Source organism: Alexandromys fortis, unplaced genomic scaffold, assembly GCF_014885135.2.
Source record: "Alexandromys fortis isolate MF-2015 unplaced genomic scaffold, M_Fortis_MF-2015_v1.1 scaffold_8_9099976_23576923, whole genome shotgun sequence".
Lineage (NCBI taxonomy): Eukaryota > Metazoa > Chordata > Mammalia > Rodentia > Cricetidae > Alexandromys > Alexandromys fortis.
Genome location: NW_026067899.1, coordinates 6,476,395 through 6,499,377, shown reverse-complemented (window position 1 = coordinate 6,499,377; position 22,983 = coordinate 6,476,395). Strand labels below are relative to the sequence as shown.

Here is a 22,983-nt window from a genome sequence, read left to right as displayed (position 1 = left end):
TTATCGCCGCTCATGGTGACGTCAGCTGAGTGGAAAGCACTTTGAAAATGCATGATTATGCAGATGAGTAAACCCAGCAGTCGTGTCCCTTGCTCGCATCACAGTGAGAGCCAAATTAATAAGCAGAACCCATGCCGCTTTAAGCATTGGCAAAAACTCTTATAGCTGATTGGTTTTTACTCGTTTAGCTCTTTAGTCTTTTAGGGGGCCTGCCACCCAGCCCCCTACTACTTCCCTTCTGCCTTCCCTTCTGCCACCGTGTCGTCCCTGCCATGGGGTTGGGGGGGGTATAGCCACTTGAACCGTCTGTGAGCCAATACAAGGAGCTGATCTCTTGTGTTGCTTTTGTTTGGTATTTTCCCACAGCAATGAGAACGCAAGACACTGTCTACACGTGTGGAAGCCTGGGAACCCTTGGTTAGGTAGTGTCTACAACCTGAATACTTTCAGGTTTGTTACCCAAAAGTAGTGATTGTTTTGTCGTCTGGACTTTTGGTATTTCAGGGCACAACTACGGAAACAGAGATAAGAAAGAGGAGGTCCAGTTCTTACCATGTTTCCATGGACTTGTTGGAAGACCCTACATCAAGGCAAAGAGCAATGAGTATGGCCAGCATTTTGACCAACACAATGGAAGGTATGTCAAAAGGTCCACACCGTCGCTCGTGGGGAGTGAATTGGCAAGGATGTGAAACCCCTTGCCTAAGTTTCAAGGCAATACTTGCAGAGCCAGTAGCGCATCACTAGTTCTTTTAAAGGGGAAGGTCAACTCCGTGCACAGCACATGGAATCTACTGTTGTGTGTGGACTTTTAAACATACCGCTAGGAGAGCTACAAATGTAAGGTACCTTTGGAATACGACTGTCAGAGCTTAAACTCTAAACTCTTGAAGTTTGATGATAACATTAGTAAGAGAGTAATGATTTGTGCTCATCGTTATGGTGCTAATGCAGTTCACGAGTTATAAAATGTAACAAGCTATACAATTTATTGACTCAACCAGAATTATAAATAAAAGTGTGAGTGAAGGTGTCATGCCTCTTTGAGGCTATATTTAAAACCTGACAGTTCTACTTTTGTTCTTCTCTCCCCCCCCCCCCCCCCCCCCCCCCCGCTCTCCACCTATATATCTCTGATGAAATATTAGATCAGCTTTGACTTTGTTCAAAGATTATATTTGAGTAATTAACAAACTACCGATAAGTCTGGCTTTCATACTACCAAAATGAAAGTTTGGAGGACTTTCATTAACTGGATCACGTTCAGGCTCTGCCACAGGTTAAATGTACTAATTTACGACTTGAATTTCACTTTTCAGCCAAAATGTGGACTGTAAGGTTTAGGCGTAAAGTTGTTTTAAGGATTAAATAAGGCAACACGTGTAAAGCACCCCCGTCCTTTGCATGCTGAAGACTGTCAAAAGATGCTATGGTTATTAACTGTTCTATCGTGCTACCTACGTAAATTCATGTGGTGTTTTTTTTTCCTTTTATATTATAAGTGAAATCAACAACAACTGTCAACTTCAATACATGGAAAATATATTCATCTACACTGTGTTCATCTGCAATCCCCAACCCGGCTGTTCATATCTTCCTTTTTTCCCTTCCTGCTTTCATACTAAATGTATTCTATCACGCCATCTTTTTACAAGTCTCCCTGATTCCTGTTCCCACATATGTAAATGTGTGTTTGAAAATGTTAAGTCAGAAGAGAACGCTCAGAGGGCACCTAAGGGTGAGAGAAAATGAGTGTGTGCATGACTTTATTCTTTAAAACTCCTCTCAAATTTTAGTAGCTATATACACTGTATCTTAATCATATCTCCACTTCCTCCTTCCCTCCCCTGGCCCTCCTCCCAGTATATCTCCCTTCCCAATTTTAGTTTCTTCAGAGACTGGGTAGATTCTTAGAAAGAATTTTTTTTTTTTAGTCATAATGCTATAAACCTTATCATCTCAGTATTGAAAATCCTGAAAATCATAACCAGAAAAAAATTACCATAATAGAAGACTCTGTCATCACAGACACGATGTTGTTACAAGACCCAGTTTTCCCAGAGTCCTGATCTTTTCATTGCCTTCAATGGAATATTAAACTCGAGTCCATTCTTTCCCAACCTTGCCTGCCTAGCTCACACTCCTTCTTCCCCCCAGTTGCCAGTAGCTTGCTCCTCCCTATCCCTCCAGGTAAATCTTTTGAAGAATCTCTGGTCTTCTGCTCCTTGCCATAGCAAAACCACTGAGAGGAAGGGGCCAGTGGTTCTGCTTCCGATGACAGCAGCATGGCTGCTCCCCAAAGCAGGAAGTAGAGAAGGAGCCAGGGTAAGTCTTAAACCAACAGTCACACTTTGCACTTCTAGTAGCGTTAAGTTCGGACTAATGTAAGGAGTAACTGAAGCAAAAAGCAATCAAACCATTACAAATTCAACCTGCCCATGAACTGACCTCCAGAGCTCAGAATAAACAAGCACACAACTTTCTACACAAAAACATGCCTCCCGGAGTTGGCTAGAATGAAGGGGCTGTTCCAGAAGTTAGAAGAACTTAGGAAGCAACAGACTACAATATTTTGTTCTTAATGTCTTCAGAGCTTTCTGTGAATGAAGTTCATTTTCGTGAGATAGTTGGTTAAACTTCATTCTTTTATTATTCCCATTTGTGATTAAAAAAAAAAAAAGAAAGGCTGATATTTCTTTATTCGGTTACATCTGGACAGTTTGAACACGACATTGGCCAAAGTTAGTTGACGGCAGTCAGTCTTCCGCATACAACTTGGACAGTAAATTTCCTTTGATACAGTCCTGTTCTATTCCCATTAATGGTGATGCAGTTTCTTGGTTGTTATTACCTGTTTATTTAAATGTGGTTTCTTCTAAAATTTGGTTCATCTTTCCTTTCATGAACGAGGCTTGTTAACGCGGCTGGCAGCTTTTGCGTTCCTTCATTTCAACTTCAGCCAACTCTCCATTATCCAGAGTTATGAACAGTCATGCCTAATGATGAGCAAGAGTTATTATGAAATGTGAAGTTGCATAGAAATGTTTCCAGGATGTACTTTGGATGCTGTGTATGCTGGGGCATAAGCTAAAGTTACTGAAGGAATTAAGACGAATCAATAGCAGATTAAAAACTTAGCAGCTGCTGCCTCTTCAGGTGGGAAACCCCCACAGGAATAATGGAGAAGTGGCTGTAGCTGTCTTGGGTGCTTCGTTTGTTCCAAAGTGGAAGATAGTCCCATGGGGAGTTAATAATTGAATGATTTTATTTTAGACTTAAGACAACTTTGCTCCGGCTTTCCCTAGTGTCAAGACCATCAGCCCCCGCTGACTTTTCCCTGTGAATGTTTCTCTGACTTCTTTTTGTTTTTTTTCCTGTGCTATGCTCTTTGCTTTTCTTTTTCCTCTAAATCACAGCTTGTGTAAATTAAAATGGAACTTCTCTGATAGCGCATATGCAGAAACTCTGCAGCTTCTCTTCTGTTATTTGTTGCAAATTATATAATCTTTCTTAGTTTCCTGTGAGACCATAAATGTGTTTGGGAGTACTGAAAGCACATATCAAGTAATAATGCATATATAAAGTAAATAAATAAAAGTGAATAATAATTTTATTTATGGGATTTTTTTTCACTGACTTAAAAAATATTCTTTATTTTTGACCAACTTACAAATCTTAAGAGATGGAAATAAAATGTCCACTTAAGAACTTCAGTATTCAAAGAGAAACTTAAAGTGTTTAACTTTAATAGAATTCCACTAAAGCAGTTAAGAATAAATTGACTTAATAAAATGATTAACTTTATAGCAGAAATAAGTAGCAAATGTTTATTAGGAGAACAAAAATCTGGCAACATACTTCTCCATTTTCTATGCTGCTTCCTCCCTCATGAGTTTTACTCTGTTATAAACTATATCAGTGGTGAAGAAATAACCCTAGTTGCTACAAAAACATAGGACTAATATGGCTGGTCAGAAACCACACGCCATGGAATGAACAAAGAGGGAAGTTGCCTTCTGTTAATGGTAAGAAGGGATGGTCACGTGTGTGGCAAAGCAGGTAATCTTCTAAAATGGCATTGGCAGAAACCAACAGATTTGGTATCCTTTCCCACCGAAGACTTCACTAAGTGAGCGTTCTACCAAAGGAAGATAGAGACAATGATAATATTTACTAAGCAGGTGACATTTAGAAGGTCTCTGAGTTGCTTAATTTTAGAAGAAATGATCAAAAACCTTGTAGACAATAGTCAGAGAAGTTTGATACTGCAATGCCATTTAGCTTAAATCCTTCATAAAAGCAATGTTTCCTTAACATTTTAACGTGCAATTTTATGCCGTGTGTTTGATACAACAGTTACAGATTCCAGTACCTTAAAAGTAAAAATAAATAGAAAAATGTAAGAATTCTATGAATGTTTTTTTATTAAATCTTGTATTTTATTAACAGTACCTGAATCTCATTTTTGTAATGTGTTAGCATGCTAACAGTGAGGACCCCAATTTATTCAATCAATTATTTCCTTTTTTTTTTGGTACTTTCTGGTTATTGATATATAGAGTACAAGAAACTCGTTGAACTTAATATGCAAGTCCATGTAACTAAAACTTATTATTAGCGTGAGAGGTTTTTTTTTTCTTTTTTAACTCAGAGGAGCAATTCCATTAAATGTCACTCACTGGACTCCCTCCAATGATATCTGAGAGACTGAGGTTCCCTGTGACTCACTGAGGTTGTTAGGGTGTCCTCTGGGGGAATCATTGGTAACTACCCCTTTGTTCTGTCTGGAATATAGATGGACGTGTGTGTAACGAAAGTTCTGCCATTTTGTTTTTTGTAACCTTGTAGACCATTTTTTTTAAAAAAAGAAAAAAATCAGTATTGAAAATATAGTCTTAGAAACTATGTTTATCTGAGCATCCCTGGGAAGTTTATTAGCCTTCTTCCTGTGACTGCAAACACATATTTTTTCCTCTTTCATCAGATTATTTTTTCTTCTGAAAATACATTTAGATTATTTTTAAAGAATTACTTTCAACTTAAACCAAAGACTGGTGAATAGGAAGTAAAGAGTTTTCATGAATATATTTCCTTTTTCCTCCCCAGAACTTGAAGAATCCAGACAGAAATGCCCACCCTGCTGGTATAAATTTGCTAACATGTGCCTGATTTGGGACTGTTGTAAGCCATGGCTAAAGGTAAAACACCTTGTCAATCTGGTAGTGATGGACCCATTTGTTGACCTGGCCATCACCATCTGCATTGTGTTAAATACACTCTTCATGGCCATGGAGCACTACCCCATGACGGAGCAGTTCAGCAGTGTGCTGTCTGTGGGGAATTTGGTAAGACTCCGTGAGGGTTCTTCTTCCTACTGGTTCATGAATGTTTATACTCATTTTATGTGTTACTGTCAAATAAGATAGCAACTTTCTGATCATCTCCTGTATCTTTTATTAAGCAGTAAAAATAGGTTGCTACACTTAAACGTAGTGCAAAGGATTCAAGTGTAATTTGATTTAAAAATGAATTTAAGTCGCTTCACTATTATAATGATAATTATGGCCAGGCATAATGGCGCATAACTGTAATCCCAGCAGTTGGGAGATGAAGGCAGAGAGGTCACAAATTCTAGGGCCATCTGTGCTACATAGGGAGATCCTACCTCAAAGCCAAAAAAGGAAGAAGCATAAACAAAATTAGTGCCATCCAGATGACTCAGCAAGAAAAGGAGATTTTTCACCAAGTCTAATGACTGATGACCTAAACTGGACACTTGACCCCAAAAGGTAGAAGAGAACCAGCTTCTGTAAGTTATCCACTGGTGTGCCATATTTAAACATGTGGTTCTTGAAACACACACGATAAGTAAGTGAGAACATTATTAAGAAAAACAAGATTATACTAGAAATTTGAGAATGTACATTCATATATAATATGAAATGCGTATTAAGTTCTCATGGGCCTCAAACAAATACCTTAAAACATAGTACATTTCTTATGTTTGAATTGAACACTACATATATTGTTTATTTTATTTCTGATAGATTACAAGTGACACAATAAAGTATTGCAATAAACACATATTTTATATGAAGTTCTATATCAAATATCATACACACTTTATTTTCTTTCTTCCATCTTTTCCCCCACTTTCCCAATGGAGACCATTTTGATTTAACAAATCATTTGAGAAAAAAGAGATTGTGGATCAGGATGTTTTCCCAAGAAGACCTTCTTCCAAGCGCTCTGCCCCATTGGGTGCATGCCTTTTTGTAGCCTGAGGAAAGGAAATTTCACTCAGAAACAGTCTGTTTGTCTTATAGTTGACCTTAGATTGGATTGGTCACCTGTGTTTCATCATCATGTTTTCAATTATGCTCAAGGTTTTTTAATATCTCTAGGTTTTTCATTGGTTTAATAGGTATTCAGTTGCTGCAATTAACTGAGGCTCGGTAGCTTGGTTATAGGGTACAGTCTAATTTAGTTGACCATTTATTTACAAATCAAACTAGGTTACAGTTCACTATGTATGATGGCAACTTTGGGCCAAACTTGTTCTCAAAGAAAGAGACTGCTTTTTAGGATACATCTACTTTTCAGTTTACGTGAACATAATAATTTGAAAAAGCAAAGCTAGTGGATTTTGATAGCACACAAACTCTTAAAATGTATTGGTCTTTAAGAAGATAATAATGGTAGCAGCCAAGAGGGCAACTAAGGGCCTAGAGAGTTTATTGGTTGGTAGAGGTGGTATTTTTAGTGTGAGGGAAGGACGGAGTCTCTGTTGTTTTCTATAAAATCCTAACAGGGAAACAACCAGTAGTGGGAACAGATTGAGACTACAGGCCACTTAAGAAAGCAAATGCCTCATAAAGTTCAAGAGGCAGTTACCACAAAGGGGAAAATCAGCTCAGAACAAGGGTGAAGCTTCCATTTTAATAAGAAGAAAAACGTCATGTAGGGAAATAAACACAATCTGTTGGTAATGAGAGACAAAAATCATGTTGGCTAACTCCAATCACCAGTGAGAAATGCTGAGTGTAAAGGGCAAAGAAGTTGAGGTAAGTGGAAGAGAAAGAAGGATTGAAGCAATTGTAGAAAATGGAAATGGAAAAGATTGATTTTATTTTCCAAAATTAACAATTGTTAAAAATGTTTACTGTCTTTAAAAGCACAAGTGACTATGCTTGTTACAGTCCCCATGAAGTCTCCTTAACACCAGTTTCAACTGCAGATCCATGGAAGGGGGCCAATCTATTATACTTTGGCAACCAAAGTCTGTGCTTCTGGGGAAGCACCTGGTGAAGTTTTGGAAGACAAGAGTGATTAGCCACATCTGAGCTCAGTATGCCAGGTGCACTTTTTGTATCAAAATCAGAGTGTTCATTAAATATATGAATCTATACTTTATCACCTGGCAAACCTTAAATATAATGAGCAATTAAATATTAGGCTGCATGTAAAACACGCGAAAGCATCAGCTTGTGGCATGCAAACCAATCTTTAAAATCCAGAATTTGGGTTGGATTTGCTATTAGTTGCATTGTTTCTATTCGAACATAGGCATTCTTATAATCCGCCGAACATAGGCATTCTTATAATCCGCCGCATTTCTCATGTAGGTCTTCACTGGGATCTTCACAGCAGAAATGTTTCTCAAGATAATTGCTATGGATCCATATTATTACTTCCAAGAAGGCTGGAATATCTTTGATGGATTTATTGTGAGCCTTAGTTTAATGGAACTCGGTCTGGCCAACGTGGAAGGATTGTCAGTTCTCCGATCATTCCGGCTGGTAACTAATTAGCAGTATCTGTACTTAACTTTGTAATTAATTAGTCTTCTTTCTTTCCTAATAACAGGCTCAACCTATTTCAAAAATATAATATAATTTGAAAACATATGAAAATGTAGTGCCCTTCCATGAAATGCAATTCTTTCTTCATGATGGCTTTGATAAATATATTGTTCTAAAAAATATATATATTGTTCTATTCCAATAAACAACCAATAATGTCTGTCTCTCTCTCTCTCTTTCTCTCTCTCTCTCTCTCTCTCTCTCTCTCTCTCTCTTGCAATCAAATAATGAGTTTGGTGGAAGAAAAAGGGGGGGGGTGGTCACATATCAATCCAGATTACAATCACCATAGTCAACACAGTTATCTGATTTGTATAACCAAACATGAGGTGCCAATGGGGCCTTGGATTGTCTACTTCATCCCCTGAGAAACTAATACTTGGAATAGGGTATGGGGATGGAGGAGAATAAAACAAAATGGCTCCTTGAATATTTTTCCTTCAACCACATCGGAAAGTTATCAAACCTGCTCTCTGAGAATCACTACCTACAGTGTATTCTGATTTTAAATTAATTATCTTTCATTTGATCTTTTTTATTTTGTAACTATTGGCTTCTTTTTAAGTTAAAAGACTACACATGATTTGACACACTTCTGGTAAGGGTTTGGTATATTTTATTGTATATGTTCTGACTGGGGCTTGGTTCTATTTTCGAATAATAAAGGTTGAGTATAGTTACCAAAAAATTCTTATAGGTGACTTATTGCACTGTTAATTAATCTTGAGACGTTGATTTGATGTTTATTTGGTACTTCCCTTATGAATTTCAGAGTTCAAATTTGAGCTGAGTTCCTTAGAACTATGATATCTTTCCCTAGTCTTCAATGAGAGTTATGGATCTAATCAGAAACTAGAAGGATGCAAGAACTGCAGAAAACAATTAGAATAGTTATAATGACAGGTTAATATAGACAATGACTTTGTAGGAAGAATGTTTAGTAAACCTTTGTGATAACTGATACAATGTAGGGAACTGGGGATCCCAGTATCATTATAATCTTGCATAATGTACCAAGTGCTTTTTCATAAATTATCCCTTGGAATGAATTAAGCAATCTGGGCTTCTACTCACTCCTATGAGGCACTTAGATGGCATTAAATAATACACTACTGTCTGCCTGATGTCTACTTAAGCATCGGAAATAAAATGCTTCTGCTATTTAACTGATGAAGATGCTTGAGGGACCTCTGCCAACCAACACCACCAGTTTGTCAGGTCCAGTGGCAAGGGGACAGGTACCCTCTGTAATGATTTCATTCTTAAGTTACCGACGACATCAAGGTTGAAAAAGCCTCCTTCTAACATAAATCCTAAAAAAGTATAGTCTAATATTACAGCAACTAAAGATACAGCTAGATGAAAATCATGCAAACCCTCCAAGAAACGCATTCATCTTTCTATTTTAACTTATGCAGTGTGTGCCATACATCTTTCAAATATACGGAAAAACACGGTCACTCTGAGCTGTTAAAAACTAGCTGTACTTCTTTGAAAGTGAGTCGCTGTGGATTGACCTACACGACCTTTAAATGTCTTAGTTAAAAGCAAACAAGCAATGACAATAAAAAGAATGCAAATGCTTCTATAGCATCCCCTCCCTCCTTACCAGCTGACCGTGTGTGTGTGTGTGTGTGTGTGTGTGTGTGTGTGTGTGTGTGTGTGCTACATCTGGCAGATAATTCTTTGGCACACGAATAATCCATCATTCTACAGTTGATAAATATTTGCCATATATTTCTGCTGTAAATAATAATACAGATGCTTCTGCGGGGCAAGGTGTTCACAATATTCTTCCATTATTTTTTTCCAGCTTAGAGTCTTCAAGCTGGCAAAATCCTGGCCCACACTGAATATGCTCATCAAGATCATTGGCAACTCGGTGGGCGCCCTGGGCAACCTGACCCTGGTGTTGGCCATCATTGTCTTCATCTTCGCCGTGGTCGGCATGCAGCTGTTTGGAAAGAGCTACAAGGAGTGCGTCTGCAAGATTTCCAACGATTGTGAGCTTCCACGCTGGCACATGCACGACTTCTTCCACTCCTTCCTGATCGTGTTCCGCGTGCTGTGTGGAGAGTGGATAGAGACCATGTGGGACTGCATGGAGGTCGCGGGCCAGACCATGTGTCTCACTGTCTTCATGATGGTCATGGTGATTGGCAACCTCGTCGTAAGTAGTAAAATCATGTTTCTCCTATTCAGTCACAAATAATATGGTTTTACAACTGTTTGAATGAAGACTGTTTTATGCTTTAGGAAGGATGATTTTGGAAGGCTTTTATTTCCAGTTGCCTATTACATAAAGATTGCAGGAGCCATGAATGATTTAGACGTCAGTGGTTTGCACACCCTCTTGAGCCAAAATGCCTCTTGAGCCAAAATTTTTCCTTAATCTTCTATGGTGAAGAATGCTCCTGGTTTTATATTTCCATACAAATATGGAAGTATAAACAAAATAACTCATTTTATTTACAATTGTTAACAATGGTATCTTTGGAAAACGTTTTAATTTTGGGTCTCCTCAAAATTAAGATGAAATCTTACTGAACCTCTCAACTGCAGACTAATATTCAGAAGCTCCTCATACCTAGGAATTACAGCATGAGTGAGTAACATTGACTTGAAACAATTTATAATTTATTAATTTCTGTATTTATAAATTTCAGTCTTTGTAATTTCTTTAGTAAGTCAACTATGTGCTGGGTCTTCGAAGCAAGGATACGATAATAAGAAAACTGAGACTCAGTGTCAGGACATTAGCTGAGATAAGAGTCCATGTTCAGAATTTGAAAGCAAAGCACTGTATTTTACCTTCACATAATGGAAATATTGTTTTGCTAGGAAGGCTCAGTTTTCATTAAAGAAGGTGGATCTGAAATAGCTGTGGTGTAAGATTTAAGCTATAGGGACAAAGACGATTGTCCCCAAACTAAGGAATAGTCAGTGCTCCCTGCAGCTGGCAAACAGGATAGTAGAAGGAGCAAAGCCTCATCCATCAAACCCTGAAGACTGGGCAGTTTCCATGGATGCAAGCTAAGGATTAGGAGCATCTGAGCTGTTGAAGCTCAGCCAGTCTTGAAATTGCTGTCAAGATGTTTAATGCGGCCACAATCTTGACTGGGATGAGAGGAGCAGCTTCCAAGAAGGCTCCATATCTTGATTGTCAGCAAGTGGCTTCATTTCTTCACTGGCTGTTGAAAGAAGGCTATAGATTCTTTCCATAGAATCGTTGAGTGTCCCCATTCCTCAACAGCTAGCCTGCTCCACTTCAGACAGTACCAGAGAGAGGGCGAGAAGACAGCCCATAATCCTGAAAATCCTGAAAACCGCACTCACTGGGCTGTGATCTGTTTACAAGAAGCTACTTACTAAAAGGAATGTATATATCTCAAAATATTACAGTGTTACTCTACAAATACATGTTAGCATTGTATGTTGATTAAAAGCAAAACAAAACAAGAAAACCAAGTCCAATATTGAACATCATATGGGAGGATTCAATGACATAGATAAAATTTTTCATGATAGACAAGGACATCCCATTAATAAACCTTACAAAATTAAATCCAAATATAATTGTGGCACTCTTAGTTCACCTTGCTTACAGATAAAAACTCAGATTGAGTATTTAATATTTTTTTATTTTATCTATTTTTTACCCAAGTAAGAAATTCAAAGGTGAGTCAGAGTAGAACAAAGATATTAATAGATGTCTGAAGTAGAGGGACAGGTAGGTCTCAGTACGGCTGTCAGAGCCACGGCAGAGTGATTGACAGGTGGTCAGTATAGACCTGACTTGCTTTCATCCTGGCTGACTCTTCTAACCTTACACACATCACTGCCATTGTCACTGAAAATCTTCCAGCGTCCACTTTTGTACTATTGGCCTAGCATTTCATTGCTGTCCTGTTTTATCCTGAATAATCAAGGGCTGTGTCACTCAAACCCTGGGGAAGAAATAAAGACCGCTATGTTCTTAACAATATCTGATTTCTCTGTTGCCTGCCTGGTCTACAGACTTAGAGATGATGATACCACAAATGTCATTTTCATTCAATATTAACAACAATATTATTATATAGCAACTATGTCTTTACTGTGTTTTTGTTATGTGAACACAGACAGCTACTACAAAGTTTTTTGAAACAAAATTAGGACTGTCACTCCAGCAATAAATACAGCTTTCTGGAATTTAGCATGTTACCAAAGTGGAAAATGTTGCAATGCTACAGAAGCCAAAACAGATTTAAGTAGGCAGGAGTTCTATTTGGCTCGAGAAATCAACTTAGAATAAATATTCACTGTCCTAAGAAATACAGATTATATGTTCAAAATAGCAAGTGTCCGAAAGAGCGTGTTTCTTTGACTGCAGGGTGGTCTAGATTCTTCTGGATGTAAAGTCGATAAGGAAGTGCCATGCCGTGGCAGCTTAGTGATTTTGGAATGAACCAGAAACAGAGTCTGAATAGTATTTGCTGCCAGCCATTTGTTTGTTTTTACTTCGCTGTGTTTCGGGAGACTCCATCTTTAAGGGGATGTCTGAAGGGAATGCCAAATCTCACAGTGGACGCGAGGAAAGCAGGCTGTCCGATCATTCTCCCTCCGCTCTCTTTTAGGTTCTGAACCTCTTCTTGGCCTTGCTCCTCAGCTCCTTCAGCTCTGACAACCTTGCAGCCACAGATGATGACAATGAGATGAACAACCTCCAGATAGCCGTGGGCAGGATGCAAAGGGGAATCGACTTTGTTAAAAGGAAGATCCGCGAATTCATCGAGAAGGCCTTCGTGAGAAAGCAGAAGGCTTTGGATGAAATCAAACCCCTTGAAGATCTGAACAATAAGAAAGACAGCTGTATCTCCAACCACACGACCATAGAAATAGGCAAAGACCTCAATTACCTCAAAGATGGAAACGGGACAACCAGTGGCATAGGCAGCAGCGTGGAGAAGTATGTGGTAGACGAGAGTGACTACATGTCATTCATAAACAACCCCAGTCTCACGGTGACTGTGCCCATTGCCGTCGGAGAGTCTGACTTTGAAAATTTAAATACAGAAGAATTCAGCAGCGAATCAGATATGGAGGAAAGCAAGGAGGTAGGAATCTTAAAATAAAGGCTTATCTTGGTGCGTGCTTCTGTGGCTTTAACACTATTTGATATTTTATAGTATACTTTGCTTCCCTGAAAGAAAACAGGAAATATCTACTGTAACATTCATGTAGTAGAACTGATTGATAATTTAATGTTAGGTTATCCTGGCTAGGCAAATGTCATCATGGCTTAATTTTTCAAATAGTCGCTTTCCTAGCTCGCAGTATTTATATGAATTTTTCGAAGCATTTTAAAAAGAGGTTTAGGATACTGCCTCAGCGTGTTTGCTTTCGTCCTTATAATTCTCCACAATAATGGTTTTCGTATTACTGAAAGATAACTAATGAAAAAATGGTTCTTGTTCTCATCTTGTTGTATTCTTGCCTGTAGTGAAATACTTCATAAAAGAACAGTATCTAGTTTCTTGAGATCTGTTAACTCATGCTAAACTGATTTGGAGCTTAGCTTGATGGTATTTAGTTTTGTGTTTCCTAAAGTTGATTTTTTTTTTTTTAAGGAAGAGACATTTGTGATAGGGAATTGTGTCTAACCCAATTGAGTGCAATTAACCCTTGTATGCACGGGAAGCCCTCATATGTTATTGAACACAAATTCTGAACTTACCTGTGCATGTCTTCAAAAGACAGTCTTTGATTTGTGAGATGATTTTATCAATACCTGTGAATGTGTGTTGTGTTTTTTTTATTAACCCCTGAGTTAAAGGGAAAAATGAGTGTCTAAATCAATGTATTTTTGAAGGGTAAATAACTGAATGGCCCAGAGGGTGTGAAGTCATTTGAAATAAGTACTCTTTTGTGTTTTCCCCAAATTAGCTTGATTCTTTATCAGCTTTCTGCAGTACCTCAAATATAAATTCATTTAAAATCCATGTCCTAATTCTGGGGGTGGGGAGGGGCTTTGACTATATTTAATGCAATTCCTGTTACGATTCTTGGATGCCTGTTTCTCTTTTTAACTTTTGGGATAATTCTGGATCCATGCTTGAACGATAACCTCCTTTCACAGAGAAATTTAGTGCTCTAATATGGTGACCTTCACTTCTGACCATTCTTACTTCTCCCAGGCGTGAGACCAAGCTGGAGCCGTCAAGAATGCCTCTCTGGTGTTTTTTAAGCCGCCAGAGGCTCGAGCCACCACTTTTACCCAGGTTACCAAAGCAAGTTGTGCATATATAAATATACTCGGTGTCGAAATGACTTGACTGGCCTGCATGTTACTCAGCTGCGTCCCTCGCCCATCCATTGGCAGTACTCTAAGGACATGCACAGCTGCTCCTAGGTTGGGTCGTTTAGAGCATGGTCAGGCAAGGCTGACAACCCCAACTTCTTTCTTTTGTTTGAAGGAAAATGGATTTAGCTGCTAATTTCTTTGTGTAGATTTTAATAGAAACTATCTACTCATTTAAAAGGGAAAATGCATGCCTTTGCGGAGTTAGTGACTTCCACTTCAAGTCACAAGTGTGGAACATGCTAGTGGCCTGGAGGAGGCTTGTAGGTGCTCAAAAAAAAAAAAAAACACTGTAGAAAAGCTTCTGCCTCTTTGTTTTTGTATTTTTTTTGTTTCCTTCTACTCCTTTTAAAATACATCACCAGGAAGTGTGTTTTGTCGGTTATATTCTGCTCAGTGTCTGAAGGGTAATATGCAAATTAAAGCGATCCCTCAGCCACATGCAAATTTCCCATCAGACTTTCAATGTGATAATAATGTAAATGAATGAGAGTGTTCGCATTTTGTTGCTGCTGCCAAGGGTATAATTTTCATCCGCTTCATTTTTGGGGAAAGGGCAATGCTTTATTTAGAAATTGACCAAGAGCCTTTTTTTGCATTTAGAATGATTCCCTTAGAGAGTCTGTTTATGTTTACTCGTAAAATTCCTAGAAATGTACTCATTCACCAAAGCAAAAATCAGAAAGGAAGGGAAAAAAGAAGGAAGGATGGAGGAAGGGAGGTAGGAAAAAAGGAAGGAAGGAAGGAGAAAGAAAGGAAGAAGGAAGGAAAGAGGAAGGAAGGAAGGAAGACGGAGGAGGGAGGGAGGAAAGCAGGAAGGAAGGAAGGAAGGAAGGAAGGAAGGAAGGAAGGAAGGAAGGAAGGAAGGAAGGAAGGAAGGAAAGAGGAATTTTGTCTTCTACCTATCTTTATGTGGTGTGCTTATTGAGAAAAAAGATCTGGAGTCCGTCATCCTCATCCCTTTACCCATTGTAACTTCCTTCTCAACCCCTTCTCCACAGCTCCTATCAAGCTTAGTCCATGGCATAGTGCACATGCACCATGCTTCATAAAGACCTCCATAGGAAAACCACAGCGGGCGCTTGTCTCGGTTTGTATTATTGAGAGAACCCCATTACTGTGTGTAACTATTCTGTAAGCTCTTTCTATTGAACTTTTCATTATCTAATATTGAATTCCATGCACAGATATTTAAACCAAATTGTTTCTTCCAGTTCCATCAACTTTTGCAGAAATGTTAGTAAGATACTTTATCACTTAGAATTAGTGACGTTAAAACTGTAAAATAGCTCATAATAGAAGAATGTTGAGCTCTTTTGAAAGGAGGAAATACCATAACCTTATCAAAACATTCTTTGATGCTTTGGAAAAGAATCAGTTGCTAGTACTCCTGTGTCTGTCAGAAGAATAGTGTATAATATCTAAGATGAAGTTTTCTCGCCGGGCGGTGGTGGCGCACACCTTTAATCCCAGCACTCGGGAGGCAGAGACAGGTGGATCTCTGTGAGTTCGAGGCCAGCCTGGTCTACAAGAGCTAGTTCCAGGACAGGAACCAAAAGCTACAGAGAAACCCTGTCTCGAAAAACCAAAAAAAAAAAAAAAAAAAAAAAAAGTTTTCTCCCCTAGTAAATGTTAATTCTTTATTGTCTTTAAGGTAACGATTTGCTTTTCCTAGTTTCTTATAAAGAGGCAAGGTTAGTTCAGTTCCCTCAGCCTCTGAATAGTCCACTTCCTACTTTCTTTAGGGAAAAGGCACTGAGAGAAATAATAATCGAGTACATGACCTTTTAAAGCATTGAGCCAGGGTATCAGCAGATCAAAGGAGAACTGATTCTTGTAATCTTCAACTTTTTTTTTTTGAAGTCTTTTACAATCTCTTTTGGAAATATGGTTCATTCCCTAGAAGAACATACTAAAGTCCCACATGAAAGGCATGGAGGAGTCTAAAGCATACCGATTAGATGTGATCAAGCTTTGGTGGGAATGATATCAGTGGATAATAATTCATGATTTTTTTCAGAAAACGAGTATCCCTCACTGGAAAAATTTTCAGTGGAGTAGTGATAAAGACAAAAAACAGCTCTACATATCTTTACTATCAGACCAAAATGGGCCAGACACATGGATATCTGCTGAGGGTCGTCCACCGCAATATAAATCATTTTTTGCAACTCCAAGGAAACTTAAAGTCTGTCGTCTAGGATTTAAAGTTTGTAATAAAATATCCACCATAAATAATACAATGGTTTTTTTGTTAAATCACCCTAATGAACATGATGTTTTGGTTTGACAATATTTTGTGATTCCTGATTGTAAGGGAAATATCAACTCTTCCTTTTTAACGTCACTGTGTCACTGTGGCTGTAAAAGTCCATCACCCAATCAGACCATGATCTCCAATGTGGTGATGTTAGCATCACCCCTGAAACATCAACTGGTGCTCCTGCAGTATATGCTAGCAGCAGGATCCAGGACTAAACGCTCGCCATTCTTTGACAGTAAAACCGTAAAAGCTGGAATACTTGATTTAATCTACATTTGAGGTAATACAGATTTTTAAAAATCTTAGTGTTTTATTATTACTATTAAGTTAGAATATATTTTGTTCTCAAAATTTTGCACAGCACTTACTAATTACATTTAAAAATAACTTAGCTTTAGAGTAACAAATGTGAAATAGACTTTTTCTTAACTTTTCTCCAATCAGGATTTAATTATTTTTAAAATTATTTATGTTCATTGGCTTTCTGGAGTGTTATTAATTTGGCACACTGCAGTTTAATAATAATTTACTGTTGATAAAGAAAAGAAAACTTGAAAAATATAATCCTTAAACTTAAAAGATGGGTTGTAGGGTCAGGAGCAATAGCTCCGATTGTGAGATGCCTGCTGTGCAGGCACAAGAGTGTGAATTTGGATCTCCAGAGTCCACGTGTAAGCCAGGTACAGCAGTGAGTGTCTGTACCCCAGCACTGGAGTGAGACAGAGACAAGGGGATACCTAGGACTTATCCCCAGTCAGCCTCTCCAAATCACTGAGTTCTGGGTTCAGTAAGAGACCCGGATTCAAAAACTAAAGTAGAGAGCAGTGGAGAAACACACAATATCAACCTGTGACCTTTCCATGCACACACAGATATACATGCACCAACATATACATATGCACAACATGACCTTGTACATACAACACACATATACATCCCAAAAACATGCAATAGTGCAGTTTGGTATTATTAGATCAGCAAGAGAAACGTGATTCTTCGCTGCTGAGTTTATAGAATTTTGAATAACTACTTAATAATAATAATAAGTATCATCAATATGAGCAGTTCATAAAATGTAGCTTTTAACCCGAATATGTTTCATATTTCTAACGAGATTGATTGCTGCTGGTTTACATAGCTGCCCTCTCTATATATAGACTGTTCTTATATAATCTATTATCCCAGTCTTGTATTGTACCCATATTTTAACTGGGCAAATTTAACTGGGCAAATGTTGCTTCAACAATATCATTCCACCCATTTATTTCCTCCTAAGTTAGGTATGGAAGGAAATTTAAATATTTCAGTATTGCCAGAGGGAAGTAGAAAACTCACTAAATTCCCGCTATTAGAGCCCGCTTGTCTTTTGCTTTCTTACTTTGCAGCACTTTCCAATGTGTGATGCCCAGATCAGGGTACTACCAGACAGCCTGAAATGGAGGCACTTTGTTTAAGAATGTAAACTCCGCCTTTAATCCCAGCACTGAGGAGGCAGGTGCAGGCCGATCTTTGTGAGTTTGAGGTCAGCCTGGTCTACAGAGTGAGTTCCAGGACAGCTATGGCTACACAGAGAAACCCTGTGTTGAAAGAGAGAGAGAGAGAGAGAGAGAGAGAGAGAGAGAGAGAGAGAGAGAGAGAGAGAGAGAAACACAAGTTCCAACAGTGACTGACAATGATATACCCTTGACAGCTCTAAGTGGCAAATTCGCACGGTGGCCGGGATCATCTTAGTTAGGAACTGATCTGAAGTTTATAGTTTCTATAGTTCTTAATTCATTTAATTTTGTAGGATTTTAATACATTTTAAGCAACATATTTTATCAACATGATAACATTTAACTCCTATACAACAGAATGATTGAATTGAAATGAGGAATTTTATTGATCATCAGTTTTTGTTGGTCGTCTCCAGTATGATTTGTGATGAAGGTTTTTATTCATGAGATATTTCAATGCATGTTTTCTTCTACATTAACATATACAGGAATTATGGATATGACTCGACACTGAGGTTCTTAGCTATGATTCATCTAAGTCAGCAGTATCATAAACACTATCTCGAATCTATAATGTTGAGTCATACATCCAGTCTGCTAAATGTTCCAAATTCACGAAGGTTGCATTTACTCGTGAATCATCAGAGAAATTTCCGAGAATGCGGTAGAAGAATAGAGTACAGAAAGCCTAGGGCATAGCCACTCATTAACTCTGACATTGACAAGGTGAGTAAGCCCATAGATAGTGGTGTGATGCCTCGCTGTGAAGCATGGTCTTTGCTATAGTAAATTAAACACCACAAGCGTAAGTACACACACTAACATGTGTGGAAGACTGTATGCTATTGCTCCTTGGGGAAGGGGAGGGGCAGCTGCTGTTTCAGAGGTTCCTGTTCGCTCTGGAACAGTAAATCCACATATTTAGGGGAGAGAGAAGGAAACTAGATCGAAACCAACTGATTCAGTAGTAATTTTCCTTATAGCTGACCTCATGGGCTCCTCTTAATTATGAATGAATACTTGGCAGCCTGAGAGGCGCTCCTAACTTTAAGAATTGTTGATCATCATTTAACATCCCTGAATATCTAAGGAATCTTGATACTCTGCGATTAATTATATTCCTTTGAACCTGGAAGAATCGATCAAGCAGGAAGAAGTAGAAGTACTTAAGAGGCTGGAGTCTGTAAATAGGTCATGAGGCCACACATTCATTGACACAGGAAACATTCCCTAATGAGAAGAATGGGTGATCGGTGCGAGGGATATGGTAATGACAAAAATACAGGCTTCTGTCCCCAAACCTTAAACCTAGTGAGGTGCATATCCCAGAATCACAAAACACATTTTAAGCTACACTTTATATAAAAGTAATAAGCTGAGTGTTGAAGTTCATTGCAAAATTCTGCTGTTGCTTCTTTAATGGCACTGAAGGGCCTCGATATAATGAAAAGGAGTTGTGTATATTTCTTTTTCACTATGGTTTGAGGAAGAGAAAACAGAGAAGGGCTTTGACTAAATTATCCACAGATAAGACCTGTAAATATTTTTCAAAAAAAAAAACAGAAAAACACATAAAGAGAATTCTTGTTTACTTTGAGGTATGATGAACTCTAAATAGAGCAAATTGACTTTATCTTTTTTAAAAAAAAATTTTAACAAGGTATTGAAAACAAGTGATTGGCTTGGTGACTTGTTCATTTAATGAAGAGCAAATTGGGACTCCGAGTAAGCTGTGGGGGCTGAACTGTATTGTTGCAGCCTCATCCATAAGGCTCAGGGTACTGTTAATGCCCCTAAATTAGCTCACACGTGTGTGGCAAATACTTCAGTTTCTCTATCTGAAATACTTCCGCCCATCCTTCTTGATAGGCCAAAATGAATGAAAAATCAGTAAAAGTTATGAAATGTCCAGAACACCCAAGTTAGTAAAACGGTGGAGCGGAAGAAACTAGGAAGTGGAAGGACTCATACATTTAAGGGAGGACAAACGATGGTTGTGAAATAGGGAAAAAGTGATGGATTCCGGTGATGTTGGTCTTCATGACATCTTTTAAAATATTGACAACCCAGATATGTGGTCATAGGGGTGATAGCTGGCGTTGCAGAGAAACTTTTGAAGATTTTGAATCCTATGACATTTTATGTGGTGACTACTTCAAAACATCGAGTACCAGACGTCATTCTGTTATGAAGCCCTTCATTTCTATATCCACCCATCCATTCATTTCCAAGTAATATTTATTGAGTATCTAAGCTATACTTACTATTGGTTGTATTAGTTAATTTTCCCATTGCTGTGATAATATACTCACAAAAGCAACTTCAGAAAGCATGGAAGAGTTCAGCTCTCAGGAGCTCACAGGAAGGAAGGCACAGTTGTCAGAGTATGAGCTAACTGGTGCCATGGCATCCACAGGCACAAAGCAGACAACATTGATTGCTGTCTCTCTGCTCACCTTCTCCTTTTTTTTAGTGAAGACCCCACCCTATGGGATGGCGCTGTCCACGTTTGGGGTGGATCCTCTCACCTCTGTTAATTCTGTCTAGAAATTCTCTCACAGATAAGCCCAGGGGTTCGTCCCCGGTGTGATTCTGGAACCTATCATGTTGACAATCAGATCAACCATCCTGCTGATGTCTGTGCTGATACAGCCATTGACCTGTACCAACATGAGCACTGACATAAAGAGGGACCTGAATTTTTGTATTAGAATGTCCATTCTGCATTTCCGATGTTATCCTCTTTATTTTTTTTTTTTAGAAAAGGGATTTATTTATTATGTATACAGTATTCTCAGTGCTCTGCCTGCAGGCCAGAAGAGGGCACCAGATCTCATTACAGATGGTTGTGAGCCACCATGTGGTTGCTGGGAATTGAACTCAGGACCTTTGGAAGAGCAGGCGGTGCTCTTAACCACTGAGCCATCTCTCCAGTCCCTGTTATCCTCTTTATTAAGAGGAATGTTTTCCATTCTTACTATGTAGAGTTAAGTCAGATGTGACTGAACTTCAGGTTGTCCTGTTCCCTGTGCTGTGTTTCTAAGCCCTATATATGACAAAGCCTGTGTCATCTGACCTCTAAGGTGTAATAACAATTTCTACAAGTGATGGAAGATTGTTTTAGGAGTCAATCACATGGCTACAAATCCAAGTGTACTTATGTAAGGAAGAGTCAAACCTAAAAGAAAGGATATGCACTCAGAAAAGGCCTCAAAACTTGGAATATTTATAATAAATTTTAATTTGATGTCTCATCAAAGAATAAAATATACACAAATTTTAATTGCAAAGGGGTTATCATCTGCTAATATCATAAAATTTTCAACAAGGAGAAAATCAGCTTATAACTTTTAACATTTTTTGGACAAATTTTAAGTAATTACAAAACTAATTCTTAGAAAGCAGGAGTATATAATATTATTGGTATTGTTAAATTAGTTAAGATATTTCAATTTCATATATATATACATAATCCTTTCTTCATATGAACTCCAAACATGCTAAGTCAACACGTCATACAAATAAAATTGTGTTCATGCTAATAAAGAATCAGCTTATTAGGAAATTATCCATGTAATTCTTACCCGAAATGTGAGTAGAGTCTTTCCCATCGAAACTCTAGCATTCATTTGATTCCAGTGTTCCATGTGTCAGTGTTCATCTTATCATGTGCTTCCCTCATCCTCTTGGTAAAGGTGCTCTCGGAGCTCAGCCACCTCTAATGTTATGCACTGATGGTAATAACATTGTAACAGGTTCGAGAATGCTGTGGCCTAAACTACTCTGGTTCCATGCGGCACTCACACCTGGCCCTGCACCAAGCCTGTAGCTTTGTAAAATCAGGCTAAAGACTGGGACCTCGCTCTTTAGGCTGGTCCCAGGGATACACTGACCTGGAGAAAGCGAATGCATGCCAATATTTGAGACGACTTCTTACCTCTATAGTTTCCCTTGGATAATTTTGATTGAACCCAAAGGAAACAAAATAACATGGAATGATTTGTTTCTGCCGTTTCTAAGAGGACAGGCAAGAGTGCCAAAGTAACAGGTAGTTTCCAAATGCACAGTGAAACCCAGGAGTGCATTGGCCAAAGAGAATGCGAGATAGCTGCTCTTGCTGGATAGCTAACAATGTGCTGCTCTTCCCTCAAATAGAGAGTTATAGAATGTCTCTAATAATAACCAGTAGTCTATGTTTTCATGTCAATGAAAAGCGGAAAAAAATTTAGAATGTTGCTGTTTATGTGCATTTGACCCAACCTTTTCTACATTTGACATGAAAATACACTTGTGCAGCTTTTGTTGGGCGGGTCACAATTTTAGAATAAAACGAGTTATACCATTGACAAATGAAATTTGCCAAAGCAAGATCCCAGTGACCATCTGGCTGGCAGTTTGCATAAGCTCTCTGTAGAATTCTATTTCAGAAACCTCATAGATGGGCTTAAACAAAAGCTATTTAAATTGCACTGTGTTTAAGAAAAAAAATATACATATATATATTCTACAGTGCTGTATCTAATCTTGTGACCCCCACCTCTCCCAAAGCAGATTGGCATTGTATTTAAGTTATTCTTAAATTACAGATCAAGAGAATGCTTACTGAAGACCGGGGCGGGGCGGGGCACGACTTAGGAATGTTTGTTTGGATTAGAGAACGTGTTTAAAAGCTTTTCTGTGGGGTTGGTTTTCAGAAATTGAACGCAACTAGTTCATCCGAAGGCAGTACAGTGGATATAGGTGCTCCGGCAGAGGGAGAACAACCCGAAGCAGAACCAGAAGAATCCCTCGAACCAGAAGCCTGCTTCACAGAGGGTAAGTAAGCAATGGGGTGGTTTCAGTAGCCCTACTTTTTTTTTTTTTTTTTTTTTTTTTTTTTTTTTGGTTTTTCGAGACAGGGTTTCTCTGTGGCTTTGGAGCCTGTCCTGGCACTAGCTCTGTAGACCAGGCTGGCCTCGAACTCACAGAGATCCGCCTGCCTCTGCCTCCCGAGTGCTGGGATTAAAGGCGTGCGCCACCATC

General features: G+C 38.5%; 1 protein-coding gene across 1 annotated transcript in view; it reads left to right on the top strand.

Annotated features, from left to right (window-relative positions):
- Scn2a (sodium voltage-gated channel alpha subunit 2) overlaps positions 1–22,983 on the top strand; it is a 77,900-nt gene that overhangs the window by 31,010 nt on the left and 23,907 nt on the right. Inside the window, exons 12-17 of the mRNA XM_050123721.1 lie at positions 505–637; positions 5,107–5,345; positions 7,626–7,799; positions 9,676–10,032; positions 12,479–12,958; positions 22,656–22,776. Of these exons, the coding sequence (XP_049979678.1) occupies positions 505–637; positions 5,107–5,345; positions 7,626–7,799; positions 9,676–10,032; positions 12,479–12,958; positions 22,656–22,776 (1,504 nt within the window). The remainder of the gene's footprint in view (positions 1–504; positions 638–5,106; positions 5,346–7,625; positions 7,800–9,675; positions 10,033–12,478; positions 12,959–22,655; positions 22,777–22,983) is intronic.